Genomic DNA, 15,486 nt, shown 5'->3' with positions numbered 1-15,486 from the left:
GGGAGCGCTACACTGTCAGAACGTCAGCAAGGAGAGAGCGCTACACCGTCAGAACGTCAGTAATGTGGGGCCGCTACACCCTCAGAACGGCAGTAATGAGTGAGTGCTGCACCATCAGAACGGCAGTAATGAGGGGCCGCTACACCGTCAGAACGGCAGTAATGAGGGTGCGCTACACCATCAGAACGGCAGTAATGAGGGTGCGTTACACTGTCAGAACGGCAGTAATGAGGGGCCGCTACACCGTCAGAACGGCAGTAATGAGGGTGCGCTACACCGTCAGAACGGCAGTAATGAGGGAGCGCTACACGGTCAGAATGGCAGTAATGAGGGAGCGCTACACTGTCAGAAAGGCAGTACTGAGGGTGCGCTACACTGTCAGAATGGCAATAATGAGGGTGCGCTACACTGTCAGAAAGGCAGTACTGAGGGTGCGCTACACTGTCAGAATGGCAATAATGAGGGTGCGCTACACTGTCAGAACGGCAGTACTGAGGGCGCGTTACACTGTCAGAATGGCAATAATGAGGGTGCACTCTACTGTCAGAAAGGCAGTACTGAGGGTGCGCTACACTGTCAGAAAGGCAGTACTGAGGGTGCGCTACACTGTCAGAATGGCAATAATGAGGGTGCGCTACACTGTCAGAAAGGCAGTACTGAGGGTGCGCTACACTGTCAGAACGGCAGTAATGAGGGTGCGCTACACTGTCAGAAAGGCAGTACTGAGGGTGCGCTACACTGTCAGAACGGCAGTACAGAGGGTGCGCTTCACCGTCAGAACGGCAGTAATGAGGGAGCACTACACTGTCAGAATTGCAGCAATGAGGGAGAGCTACACTGTCAGAATGGCAGTACTGAGGGCGCGTTACACTGTCAGAATGGCAGTAATGAGGGTGCGCTACACTATCAGAACGGCAGTAATGAGGGTGCGCTTACACTGTCTGAACGGCAGTACTGTGGGCGTGCTACACTGCCAGAATGGTAGTAATGAGGGAGTGCTACACCATCAGAATGGCAGTAATGAGGGAGCGCTGCACAGTCAGAATGGCAGAAATGAGGGAGTGCTACACGGTCAGAATGGCAGTAATGAGGGAGTGCTACACGGTCAGAATGGCAGTAATGAGGGAGCGCTGCACAGTCAGAATGGCAGAAATGAGGGAGTGCTACACGGTCAGAATGGCAGTAATGTGGGAGCACTACACTGTCAGAATGGCAGTAATGAGAGTGCACTACACTGTCAGAACGGCAGTACTGAGGGTGCGCTACACTGTCAGAACGGCAGTAATGAGGGTGCGCTTACACTGTCAGAATGGCAGTAATGAGGGTGCGCTACACAGTCAGAAAGGCAGTAATGAGGGAGCGCTACACTGTTAGAACGGCAGTAATGAGACAGCACTACACTGTCAGAACGGCAGTAATGAGGACGCGCTGCTCCATCAGAATGGCAGAAATGAGGAGGCGCTACACCGTCAGAACGACAGTAATGAAGGAGCGCTACACCATCAGAACGGCAGTAATGAGGGAGCGCTACACTGTCAGAACGTCAGTAATGTGGGGCCGCTACACCCTCAGAACGGCAGTAATGAGTGAGTGCTGCACCATCAGAACGGCAGTAATGAGGGGCCGCTACACCGTCAGAACGGCAGTAATGAGGGTGCGCTACACCATCAGAACGGCAGTAATGAGGGTGCGTTACACTGTCAGAACGGCAGTAATGAGGGGCCGCTACACCGTCAGAATGGCAGTAATGAGGGAGCGCTACACTGTCAGAACGGCAGTAATGAGGGTGCGCTACACCGTCAGAACGGCAGTAATGAGGGTGCGCTACACCATCAGAACGGCAGTAATGAGGGTGCGTTACACTGTCAGAACGGCAGTAATGAGGGGCCGCTACACCGTCAGAACGGCAGTAATGAGGGTGCGCTACACCGTCAGAACGGCAGTAATGAGGGAGCGCTACACGGTCAGAATGGCAGTAATGAGGGAGCGCTACACTGTCAGAAAGGCAGTACTGAGGGTGCGCTACACTGTCAGAATGGCAATAATGAGGGTGCGCTACACTGTCAGAAAGGCAGTACTGAGGGTGCGCTACACTGTCAGAATGGCAATAATGAGGGTGCGCTACACTGTCAGAACGGCAGTACTGAGGGCGCGTTACACTGTCAGAATGGCAATAATGAGGGTGCACTCTACTGTCAGAAAGGCAGTACTGAGGGTGCGCTACACTGTCAGAAAGGCAGTACTGAGGGTGCGCTACACTGTCAGAATGGCAATAATGAGGGTGCGCTACACTGTCAGAAAGGCAGTACTGAGGGTGCGCTACACTGTCAGAACGGCAGTAATGAGGGTGCGCTACACTGTCAGAAAGGCAGTACAGAGGGTGCGCTTCACCGTCAGAACGGCAGTAATGAGGGAGCACTACACTGTCAGAATTGCAGCAATGAGGGAGAGCTACACTGTCAGAATGGCAGTACTGAGGGCGCGTTACACTGTCAGAATGGCAGTAATGAGGGTGCGCTACACTATCAGAACGGCAGTAATGAGGGTGCGCTTACACTGTCTGAACGGCAGTACTGTGGGCGTGCTACACTGCCAGAATGGTAGTAATGAGGGAGTGCTACACCATCAGAATGGCAGTAATGAGGGAGCGCTGCACAGTCAGAATGGCAGAAATGAGGGAGTGCTACACGGTCAGAATGGCAGTAATGAGGGAGTGCTACACGGTCAGAATGGCAGTAATGAGGGAGCGCTGCACAGTCAGAATGGCAGAAATGAGGGAGTGCTACACGGTCAGAATGGCAGTAATGTGGGAGCACTACACTGTCAGAATGGCAGTAATGAGAGTGCACTACACTGTCAGAACGGCAGTACTGAGGGTGCGCTACACTGTCAGAACGGCAGTAATGAGGGTGCGCTTACACTGTCAGAATGGCAGTAATGAGGGTGCGCTACACAGTCAGAAAGGCAGTAATGAGGGAGCGCTACACTGTCAGAACGGCAGTAATGAGACAGCACTACACTGTCAGAACGGCAGTAATGAGGACGCGCTGCTCCATCAGAATGGCAGAAATGAGGAGGCGCTACACCGTCAGAACGACAGTAATGAAGGAGCGCTACACCATCAGAACGGCAGTAATGAGGGAGCGCTACACTGTCAGAACGTCAGCAAGGAGAGAGCGCTACACCGTCAGAACGTCAGTAATGTGGGGCCGCTACACCCTCAGAACGGCAGTAATGAGTGAGTGCTGCACCATCAGAACGGCAGTAATGAGGGGCCGCTACACCATCAGAACGGCAGTAATGAGGGTGCGTTACACTGTCAGAACGGCAGTAATGAGGGGCCGCTACACCGTCAGAATGGCAGTAATGAGGGAGCGCTACACTGTCAGAACGGCAGTAATGAGGGTGCGCTACACCGTCAGAACGGCAGTAATGAGGGTGCGTTACACTGTCAGAACGGCAGTAATGAGGGGCCGCTACACCGTCAGAATGGCAGTAATGAGTGAGTGCTGCACCATCAGAACGGCAGTAATGAGGGGCCGCTACACCGTCAGAACGGCAGTAATGAGGGTGCGCTACACCGTCAGAACGGCAGTAATGAGGGCGCGCTACACCGTCAGAACGGCAGTAATGAGGGTGCGTTACACTGTCAGAACGGCAGTAATGAGGGGCCGCTACACCGTCAGAATGGCAGTAATGAGGGAGCGCTACACTGTCAGAACGGCAGTAATGAGGGTGCGCTACACCGTCAGAACGGCAGTAATGAGGGTGCGTTACACTGTCAGAACGGCAGTAATGAGGGGCCGCTACACCGTCAGAATGGCAGTAATGAGGGTGCGCTACACCGTCAGAACGGCAGTAATGAGGGTGCGCTACACTGTCAGAACGGCAGTACTGAGGGCGCGTTACACTGTCAGAATGGCAGTAATGAGGGTGCGCTACACTGTCAGAAAGGCAGTAATGAGGGTGCGCTACACTGTCAGAATGGCAATAATGAGGGTGCGCTACACTGTCAGAAAGGCAGTACTGAGGGTGCGCTACACTGTCAGAACGGCAGTACAGAGGGTGCGCTACACCGTCAGAACGGCAGTAATGAGGGAGCACTACACTGTCAGAATTGCAGCAATGAGGGAGTGCTACACTGTCAGAATGGCAGTACTGAGGGAGCACTACACTATCAGAACGGCAGTAATGCGGGTGCGCTTACACTGTCTGAACGGCAGTACTGTGGGCGTGCTACACTGCCAGAATGGTAGTAATGAGGGAGCGCTGCACAGTCAGAATGGCAGAAATGAGGGAGTGTTACACTGTCAGAAAGGCAGTAATGAGGGAGTGCTACACGGTCAGAATGGCAGAAATGAGGGAGTGCTACACGGTCAGAATGGCAGTAATGAGGGAGTGCTACACTGTCAGAATGGCAGAAATGAGGGAGTGCTACACTGTCAGAAAGGCAGTACTGAGGGTGCGCTACACTGTCAGAATGGCAATAATGAGGGTGCGCTACACTGTCAGAAAGGCAGTACTGAGGGTGCGCTACACTGTCAGAATGGCAATAATGAGGGTGCGCTACACTGTCAGAACGGCAGTAATGAGGGCGCGTTACACTGTCAGAATGGCAATAATGAGGGTGCACTCTACTGTCAGAAAGGCAGTACTGAGGGTGCGCTACACTGTCAGAAAGGCAGTACTGAGGGTGCGCTACACTGTCAGAATGGCAATAATGAGGGTGCGCTACACTGTCAGAAAGGCAGTACTGAGGGTGCGCTACACTGTCAGAACGGCAGTAATGAGGGTGCGCTACACTGTCAGAAAGGCAGTACTGAGGGTGCGCTACACTGTCAGAACGGCAGTACAGAGGGTGCGCTACACCGTCAGAACGGCAGTAATGAGGGAGCACTACACTGTCAGAATTGCAGCAATGAGGGAGTGCTACACTGTCAGAATGGCAGTACTGAGGGCGCGTTACACTGTCAGAATGGCAGTAATGAGGGAGCACTACACTATCAGAACGGCAGTAATGCGGGTGCGCTTACACTGTCTGAACGGCAGTACTGTCGGCGTGCTACACTGCCAGAATGGTAGTAATGAGGGAGTGCTACACCATCAGAATGGCAGTAATGAGGGAGCGCTGCACAGTCAGAATGGCAGAAATGAGGGAGTGCTACACGGTCAGAATGGCAGTAATGAGGGAGCGCTGCACAGTCAGAAAGGCAGAAATGACGGAGTGCTACACGGTCAGAATGGCAGAAATGAGGGAGTGCTACACGGTCAGAATGGCAGAAATGAGGGAGCGCTACACTGTCAGAATGGCAGAAATGAGGGAGTGCTACACGGTCAGAATGGCAGAAATGAGGGAGTGCTACACGGTCAGAATGGCAGAAATGAGGGAGTGCTACACGGTCAGAATGGCAGTAATGAGGGCGCCATTAGCAGAAATGAAGGAGCAGTACACCATCTAAATGGCAGTACTGAGGGCATGCTACACTGTCAGAACGGCAGTAATAACGGCATGCTACACAGTCAGAACGGCTGTAATGAGGGCATGCTACACTGTCAGAATGACATTACGAACATATGAATTAGGAGCAGTAATAGGCCACTAGCCCCCTCAAGCCTGCTCTGCCACTCAATAAGATTATGGCTAATCTGATTGTATCCTCAACCCCACAGAACCCACCTACCCCCAATAACCTTTCACCCCCTTATTAATCAAAATCTATCTAGCTCTGTCTTAAAATATTCAGTCTCCTCTACTGCTTTTGAAGGACAGTACGAAGTCTTACAACACCAGGTTAAAGTCCAACAGGTTTGTTTCGATGTCACTAGCTTTCGGAGCGCTGCTCCTTCCTCAGGTGAATGAAGAGGTCTGTTCCAGAAACACATATATAGACAAATTCAAAGATGCCAAACAATGCTAGGAATGCGACCATTAGCAGGTGATTAAACCCTTACAGATCCAGAGATGGGGTAACCCCAGGTTAAAGAGGTGTGAATTGTATCAAGCCAGGACAGTTGGTAGGATTTCGCAGGCCAGATGGTGGGGGATGGATGTAATGCGACATGAATCCCAGGTCCCGGTTGAGGCCGCACTCATGCGAATCGCCGAGCAGAAACTTATAGCCAAGTTCCGCACACATGAGTGCGGCCTCAACCGGGACCTGGGATTCATGTCGCATTACATTCATCCCCCACCATCTGGCCTGCGAAATCCTACCAACTGTCCTGGCTTGATACAATTCACACCTCTTTAACCTGGGGTTACCCCATCTCTGGATCTGTAAGGATTTAATCACCTGCTAATGGTCGCATTCCTAGCATTGTTTGGCATCTTTGAATTTGTCTATATATGTGTTTCTGGAACAGACCTCTTCATTCACCTGAGGAAGGAGCAGCGCTCCGAAAGCTAGTGACATCGAAACAAACCTGTTGGACTTTAACCTGGTGTTGTAAGACTTCGTACTGTGCTCACCCCAGTCCAACGCCGGCATCTCCACATCATGGCTTTTGAAGGAAGAAAGTTTCAGAGACTCACAACCCTCAGAGTTAAAAAAATTCTCATCTCGGTCTCAAATAGGTGACCACTCATTTTAAAACAGTGACCCCTAGTTCTAGATTCTCCGACAAGAGGCAACATCCTCTCCACATTCAAGTCGTCAATACCCCTCAGGATCTTAAAGATTTTGATCAAGTTGCCTCTTAACTTTCCTGAACTCTAGTTGATACAAACCTAACCTTTCTAACCTTTCCTCAGAAGATAACCTGCCCATTTCCTGGTATTGGTCCATTAAATCTTCTCTGAACTGCTGCAAACGCATTTCCATCTTTCCTTCAATAAGGAGACCAGTACTGTACACTGTACTCCAGATGTCATCTCACCAATGCCCTGTATAACTGAAGTATAACCTCCCTACTTTTTTAATCAATTCCCTTTACAGTATATTCTAACATTCTAATAGCTTTCCTAATTGCTTGTTGTACCTGTACCTGTCTTTTGTGATTCATGCACCAGGACACCCAGATCCCTCTGCATCTCAGAGCTCTGCAATCTCTCACCATTTAGATAACAAGTTTCTTTTTTATTCTTCCTGCCAAAATGAACAATTTCATATTTGCCCACATTATACTCCATTTGCCAGAGTTTTGGCCACTCACTTAACCTGTGTTCCTTTGTAGCCGCCTCATGTTCACTTCACAATTTACTTTCTCATTTGTCTATGTGTCATCAGCAAATTTAGCAACATATATTTGGTCCCTTTATCTAAGTTATTTATATAAATTGTAAAAAGTTGAGGCTGCCCTGAAAGTTGAACCCTGAGGCACACCACTCTCCAACCAGAAAAAGACCCATTTATGGCAATTCTTTTTCCTGTTAGCTAGCCAATCTTCAATCCATGTTAATATGTTACCCCCTACAACTTGAGCTTTTATTTTAAGATCCTGGGGTTCTTTCCAGTCACAACTTCACAGATCAAATTGCAATTCATAGTTTTGTATTTAATGCCATTAATTGAGCATTTCATAAACTTCGATTTGTTTTCAGTCAGTGTTCCACCTGTCACATTCTTCATTAAAGTCTGAAGTGTTAACCTGTGCATGCTAACCAGATACATCTAGTTACGATCCCACACAATGAAAAATGATTCCAAGGACTTCTACATCTCAATGGTAATAGTGCAAAATTGATGTCATTGTGCAACACCAACACCAGGGGCTGGTTTAGCACAGAGGGCTAAATAGGTGGCTTGTAATGCAGAACAAGGCCAGCAGCACGGGTTCAATTCTCGTACTGGCCTCCCCGAACAGGCGCCGGAATGTGGTGTCTAGGAGCTTTTCACAGTAACTTCATTGAAGCCTACTTGTGACAATAAGCGATTATTATTATTAAACTAAAAAAATCAGATACACCAGTCAGAATTCTCCTGTTATTTTTCTCCTGAATTGTTCTTTCATTATACCAAGGTTCATAGGAGGTGGCTGCAGAGATGGTGTTGCATTGTGATGTTCTGGGGTTCACTGGGTTGTGAAGCAATCAGTAGTTAGGAGAGTGACACTGCTGTTGAGGGGAGGGAGGGAAGGTAAAGGAGAGGAAGAGGAGCTGCTGACCAACTGAACATGATGTGTGTCAATGACTGTCAGAATCTATTGTTTAGGCAAAAATTGGATGGGTCACTGGGCAGGGGAGGTTGTGTCTGGCAAATTTATTTGAATTTTTTAAGGGCAAGCCATACCTTCAATCTGGCTATTTTCCTGACACCTCTTGGCTGGGAGAAATGGAAAGGCAGAATGTTTTTATAGTGGTGGAAGGTTTCTCAGTGTCTAAGTGATGGAGGTGGGGAGGACTGGCATGCAGATACAGCTGATGGACGTAATGCCAGGACCTGAAAAGTGGAGTGTGACGGGCGTGACTGCAAATGTTCAAGGCTTTGCTGGGACCATGTCTGGAATGTCACGCGCAGATTGTGGTCTCTTTATCTGAGGAGGATTTACTTGACTTGGTTCATTGGAGTGAGCCATCTTGCTCTCTGGAGTTTGGAAGAGTGAGAGGTAAAATTTAAGGGATTCTGAGGGGCATTACAGGATGGATGCTGGGGCGTTGTTTGTCTTGGCTGCAGTCTGGACTAGACAGGGACATCATGATCTCAGGGTTGTTGGGGAGGTGTGAAGTGGTGCAGGACGTGATTGTTTGGCACTGTGAATCGTAGGAGTTCCTGCTCTGGAGGGCGGTAGATGCTTAGTCGTTGAGTGTACTCTGGGGGAGTAAGGGACCGAGTGCAAAAGTGAAATTCAGATAGATGATCAATTATGGCCTTAAGTGTTGGAACATGCTTGAGTGGCTGAATGGCTGGCTCCAGCTCCTGTTTCTTATCTTTTTAATTGTTGTTTCGCAGCTCCAGTGTTGCTGACTTGGTGCAACTTCGGTCAACAATGGTACTGATTGGCACATAGATTATTCATAGAATTTACAGTGCAGAAGGAGGCCATTCAGCCCATCGAGTCTGCACCGGCTCTTGGAAAGAGCACCCTACCCCAAGGTCAACATCTCCACCCTATCCCCATAAACCGGTAACCCCACCCAACACTAAGGGCAATTTTAGGCACTAAGGGCAATTTATCATGGTCAATCCACCTAACCTGCACATCTTTGGACTATGGGAGGAAATCGGAGCACCCTGAGGAAACCCACGCACACACGGGGAGGATGTGCAGACTCTGCACAGCCAGTGACCCAAGCCGGAATCAAACCTGGGACCCTGGAGCTGTGAAGCAATTGTGCTATCCACAATGCTACCGTGCTGCCCACATTTGAGGCCCTGACTCAACTCAAAACTCTCCCAGACATAAACCCTTGCACAAACCCCACCCCCAACACACCTCAGTATTTTGCTTTTATTTTAGTTTTAAATTACCTGGACAAATCCAAAAGGAAAGTCTATTTCTGTGGCTCCTCCAGATCCTTGATGGAAAACCTGCCTCCAATCCTCGATCATAGTTGGGAATGTGCAGTTATACTCTGCATTGTGCCAGGCTGCGTTTGATTCACCTACAAGTAAATCATATCAAGCATTAAGCCTCAGATTATCTTGAGGGGACAAAGTCTTTAGTGTCACTTTCACCATCCCACCAAAGGCCATTAAAATCAACAAACCTCCAATTCGGTCAGTATTATAATAAGTTATTCAGGCACGGGACAGTGTACAAGACGTTATTCAGGCATGGAGTAGTGTACAGGACCTTATTCCCAAACGAAAGATCCACACAAAATGCCCAGAAGGGCAATCAATATCAAAACAGAACAAGGTTTAGGCCCAAAAAGGACCCCGTTATAAATGCAAAATTGGTCTCATAGCAAAAGATGGTTGGTCACCTAAAAGAGGACTACGTTCTTCATATACTCAAAGACAAGTTACAGTGATGCATGACAAGGGCCTGTGTGGAGGGTTGGTTAAAGAAGGAGAAAGGTTAAAAAGAAGTTGAGGATAAATAGTCAGGAAGAAAAGTTTACAAAGGCCCAAAGCAGAAATTAAAATTGCTGCGGGAAAGAAATAGATGATATGTTTTGTTTTTAAAGAAAAGGCAATTGGATTTTGTTTTCAGTTTGTGTGGTTTGAGAATATGGGGAATAATACCAATTTCTGAATGAAAACTCATCTTATAAAGAGTCTAAATTATGGTTTTGTTCATTGTGAAACCCATCTTCTGTTTAACCCATTGTAGTGTTTGGTTATTGCTCTACGTATAAACACTTCTATTGTTTTTGGGAAACTGGTCACATTTGTGATTTTGAACGGGTTGAAGCTGTGCTCCAGTCCTGGAAAATAACACAAGGTTTGAAAATTATGTTCAATTACATGAAGGTCTTGCAGACTGGTTATAAGACTTGCAAATATTTTTCTTAAATTGGCAGTTTTGACTTTCTTAAATATTTAGTGATTTGACTTTGATTTTTTTGCATATTTGAGGTAGCATATAATCAGCTTGATCGTACTCAAATATCGAGCTGGAAACTCTTTGTTGAAAAAGTGCTGAAAATGTAAAAAAACAATTGAAATTTAATGTAAAAAAAAAGAAATTTACTGTCAGATATTGTCTTCTCTGAAGATATTTTTGAAAGTAATAATGCCACCAATGATTTATGTTGTCTCGTAGATTTTCAATTTCTAAGGATACAAATTGAGATTATTTTTAAAGTTTTTGCCAAATGCTGCAATTGCAGTTATCTGATAACGTTTTGCTTTCTTAAAAAAAAATGAAGTTAACTCTTTCTGCTGACAGCCGTTTATTCAGTTTAGTTCACCGCACACAAAGTTTGCATTAATGAATGTGACATATATGTGGAATTTCATGCATTGACTAAGTTTCTTAATCCTAAATTAATATTTCCCAATGATTAAATAAATTATGATTTGGCAAATTAACCCGCTGGGCCTTTGAGCAGAATCACAATGAATTCAGTTTTTCGTCTGGTGACCGTGATTTTTAGGTCCACATCAATAATCATGATTCAGCAAGAGATCCAGCAATTTGAAGAATGAAATAACTTATTTGCAGATATGAAAAGTGTGGTGACGTTTTGGACTTTGGCCTTTCAGACTTGGCTGTAACCTATTCAGGGTAATGTGCTATCATCTGAGACAGAGTTTTGGAGAAGGGGGGCATGTCTAAGCTGATTGCAAACACTTTTGTCTCTAATGTAAAACCATTCAGCCTGCGCATCACAGTTTGTGAGATTGCAATTGATCAAATAAATTGATATGTTTCAAGCACTCTGGAAGGACATTTTTACACTAACTTTGAGGGATTAATCACATTTTCAGTTAAATAAATTAATGGAAAGCAGTTCTCGTGGTTCCTAAGTTTTGTGGCAAATAAAATTGAGCATTGGACTGACAAGTTCTGTCTACAATGTTTTCATTTGGATTTGGAATAACTTTGAAAGGATAAAGAAAAAACAAACAGAATGTACAAAATTCTGGGACTCTGGGAATGCTGATCTAGGTTACAGGGCAGCACGGTAGCACAAGTGGCTAGCACTGTGGCTTCACAGCACCAGGGTCCCAGGTTCAATTCCCCACTGGGTCACTGTCTGTGCAGAGTCTGCATGTTCTCCCCGTGTCTGCGTTGGTTTCCTCCGAGAGCTCCGGTTTCCTCCCACAGTCCAAAGATGTGCAGGTTAGGTGGATGGGCCATGCTAAATTGCCCTTTGTGACCAAAAAGGTTAGGAGGAGTTATTGGGTTATGGGGATAGGGTGGAAGTGAGGGCTTAAGTGGGTCGGTGCAGACTCGATGGGCCGAATGGCCTCCTTCTGCACTGTATGTTCTATGTTCTATGTTTTAAAAATCTGAGAACATTGAATTGGACTATCAAGTTCTTCAGGGCTCATAAATGAGATAGAATGGTAACTAATTGGATACATAGAATAAAAGGGAGTGATTGAGGATAAAAGACAGACTCAGAAAAATCAAAAAGGAATTATTTCAAAAATAGTATAATCATCTGGTGTAATCAATCACCTGGTGTAATCCAATGAAAGTTATTATAAGACCATATGACATAGGAGCAGAATTAGGCCATTCAGTCCATCGGGTCTGCTCCGCCATTCAATCATGGCTGATATTTTTCTCATCTCCATTCTCCTGCCTTCTCCCCATAACCCCTGATCCCCTTATTAATCAAGAACCTATCATAAATACACTCAGTGATTTGGCCTCCACAACCTTCTGCGGCAAAGAGTTCCACAGATTCACCACCCTCTGACTGAAGAAATTCCTCCTCATCTCTGTTTTGAAGGATCGTCCCTTTAATCTGAGATGGTGTCCTCTGGTTCTAGTTTTTCCTACAAGTGGAAACATCCTCTCCACATCCACTCTCTCCAGGCCTCGCAGTATCCTGTAAGTTTCAATAAGATCCCCCCTCATCCTTCTAAACTCCAATGAGTACAGACCCAGAGTCCTCAAACGTTCCTCATACGACAAGCTCTTCATTCCAGGGATCATTCTTGTGAACCTCCTCTGGACCCTTTCCAAGGCCAGCACATCCTTACTTAGATACGGGGCCCAAAACTGCTCACAATACACCAAATGGGGTCTGACCAGAGCCTTATACAGCCTCAGAAGTATATTCCTGGTCTTGTATTCTAGCCCTCTTGACATGAATGCTAACATTGCATTGCCTTCCTCACTGCTGACTGAAACTGCACATTAACCTTAAGAGAATCGTGAACCAAAACTCCCAGGTCCCTTTGTGCTTCTGATTTCCTCATTTAGAAAATAGTCTATGCCTCCATTTCTCTTTCCAAAGTGCATAACCACACACTTTTCCACATTGTATTCCATCTGCCACTTCTTTGCCCACTCTCCTAGCCTGTCCAAGTCCTTATAGGCAGCACAAGTGGATAGCACTGTGTCTTCACAGCGCCAGGGTCCCAGGTTCGATTCCCTGATAGGTCACTGTCTGTGCGGAATCTGCACGTTCTCCCCATTTCTGCGTGGGTTTCCTCCGGGTGCTCCGGTTTCCTCCCACAGTCCAAAGACATGCAGGTTAGGTGAATTGACCATGATAAATTGCCCTTAGTGACCAAAAAGGTTAGGAGGGGTTATTGGGTTATGGGGATAGGGTGGAAGTGAGGGCTTAAGTGGGTCGGTACGGACTCGATGGGCCGAATGGTCTACTTCTGCACTGTATGTTCTATGTTCTGCAGCCCGCCTGCTTCCACAATATTACTACTACTACTACTAATAATAATAATCACTTGTCACAAGTAGGCTTCAATGAAGTTACTATGAAAAGCCCCTACATGTCCCTCTACAGATCTTTGTATCATCTGTAAACTTAGCAACAGTGTCTTCAGTTCCTTTTTCCAGATCATTAAAGTATATTGTGAAAAGTTGTGGTCCCAGCAAAGACCCCTGAGGCACAAACCAATCACCGGCTGCCATCCTAAAAATGACCCTTTTATCCCCACTCTCTGGGCGCAATTCTCCTCTCCCACGCCGGTTGGGAGAATCGCCTGGGCCGCCGAAATTTCCGGGGCCGCCGGTCCGACGCCCTCCCACGATTCTCCCAAGAGACGGGAACGGCCCGGTCGAGTTTCGCGGGCCGCAGGCCGGAGAATCGCTGGAGATACGCAAAATGGCGATTCTCCGGCACCCCCGCGATTCTGACGCCCGGATGGGCCGAGCGGCCAGGCCAAAACGGCGGGTTCCCCCCAGCGCCGTCCACACCTGGTCGCTACAGTCGTGGGCGGTGAGTGAACGCTGGGGGGGCGGCCTGTGGGGGGGGCGAGGGGGGATCCTGCACGGGGGGTACCTTGAATGTGGGGTGGCCCGCGATCGGTGCCCACCGATCGTCGGGCCGTCCTCTCTGAAGGAGGAACTCCTTCCTTCTGCCGCCCCGCAAGATCCGTCCCCCATCTTCTTGCGGGGCGGATTTGGACAGGACGGCAACCACGCATGCGCGGGTTGGCATTGGCCAACCCGCACATGCGCGGATGACGTCCGTTATGCGGCGCCGGCCGCGTCATCTATTCGGCGCCGCTTTTACGCGGGCGACAAGGCCTGGCGCGGGTAGATGACGCGGCCCCGATACTGGCCCATTGTCAGGGCCTGAGTCGGTCGGGACCGGGGCCGTTCCGCGCCGTCGTGTACCTCGACGGCGTTCACGACGGCACGGCCACTTCGGCGTGGGGATGGAGAATCGCGCCCTCTGCCTTCTGCCAGTCAGCCAATCTTCTATCCATGCCAGAATCGTACCCTTAACACAATGGGCTCTTAACTTATTTAACAGTCTCCTATGCGGCACTTTGTCAAAGGCCTTCTGGAAATATAAATAAATCACGTCCACAGGTTCTCCTTTGTCTAACTTCTTTGTTACTTCCTCAAAGAACTCTAACAGATTTGTCAGACATGACCTCCCTTGACGACGCCGTGCTGATTCAGTCCTATTTTATCATGCGCTTCTAAGTACTCCGCAATTTCATCCTTAACTCTAAAATCTTACCAATGACTGAAGTCAGGCTAACTAGCCTATAATTTCACATCTTCTGCCTCCTTCCCTTCTTAAACAGAGGGGTAACATTAGCTACTTTCCACCCTTCCTGCCTCTAGTGATTCCTGAAAGATCACCACCAATGCCTCCACAATCTCCTCAGCTCTCTCTTTTAGAACTCTGGGGTGGAGTCCATCCAGTCCAGGTGATTTAGCCACCTTCAGACCTTTCAGTTTCCCTAGAACGCTCTCCTTAGTAATGGTCACTGCATTTGTCTCTGTCCCCTGATTCTCCTGGAACTCTGGCATCTCACTGGTGTCTTCCACCGTGAAGACTGATGCAAAGTAACTATTCAGTTCGTCTGCCATTTCTTTTTTCCTTATTATTACTTCTCCAGCCACATTTTCCAGTGGTCCAATGTCTATTTTTGCCTCTCTCTTACCTTTTATATATTGAAAAAAAATCTCTTCCCATCTTCCTTTATATTACTGGCTAGCTTGCACTCATATTTCATCTTCTCCCCCCTTACTGCTTTTTTAGATGTCCTCCGCTCGCTTTTAAAGGCTTCCCAATCCTCTGGCTTCCCACTAATCCTTGCCACCTTGTATGCTTTTTCTTTTGCTTTTATGATGTCCTTGACTTCCCTCGTCAGCCATGGATGCCTTGTCCTGCCCTTAGCATGTTTCCTCCTCCTTGGGATTAATTTCTGCTGCATTTCCCGAATAACCCCCAAAAACACCTGCCATTGTTGTTCCGCTGTCTTCCCTGCTAGGCTCGCTTTCCAATCAATTCTGGCCAGCTCTTCCCTCATGTCTTTGTCCTTACCCTTATTCAATTGTAATACCGTTACATCTGATTCCAGCTTCTCCCTCTCCAACTGCAGGGTAAATTCTATCATATTGTGGCCACTGCTCCCTAAGGGTTCCTTCACCTTAAGATCCCTAATCAGGTTTGTCTCATTACACATCACCAAATCCAGAAATGCCTGTTCTCTAGTAGGC

At 47.6% G+C, this 15,486-nt stretch overlaps 1 protein-coding gene across 2 annotated transcripts in view; it reads right to left on the bottom strand.

Moving 5' to 3' along the window:
• The window catches only part of siae (sialic acid acetylesterase), a 187,218-nt gene that overhangs the window by 8,402 nt on the left and 163,330 nt on the right, over window positions 1–15,486 (bottom strand). For both annotated transcript variants that reach the window (XR_011937457.1, XM_072486869.1), the window contains exon 7: window positions 9,408–9,541. Coding sequence is in view for 1 of the 2 variants with exons in the window: in XM_072486869.1 (XP_072342970.1) it covers window positions 9,408–9,541 (134 nt within the window). In the remaining variant the exon portion in view is untranslated. The remainder of the gene's footprint in view (window positions 1–9,407; window positions 9,542–15,486) is intronic.

The sequence above is a fragment of the Scyliorhinus torazame genome, chromosome 21, assembly GCF_047496885.1.
Source record: "Scyliorhinus torazame isolate Kashiwa2021f chromosome 21, sScyTor2.1, whole genome shotgun sequence".
Lineage (NCBI taxonomy): Eukaryota > Metazoa > Chordata > Chondrichthyes > Carcharhiniformes > Scyliorhinidae > Scyliorhinus > Scyliorhinus torazame.
Note: the sequence above shows the minus strand (reverse complement) of the source record. Positions and strands in the feature narration are given on the sequence as shown.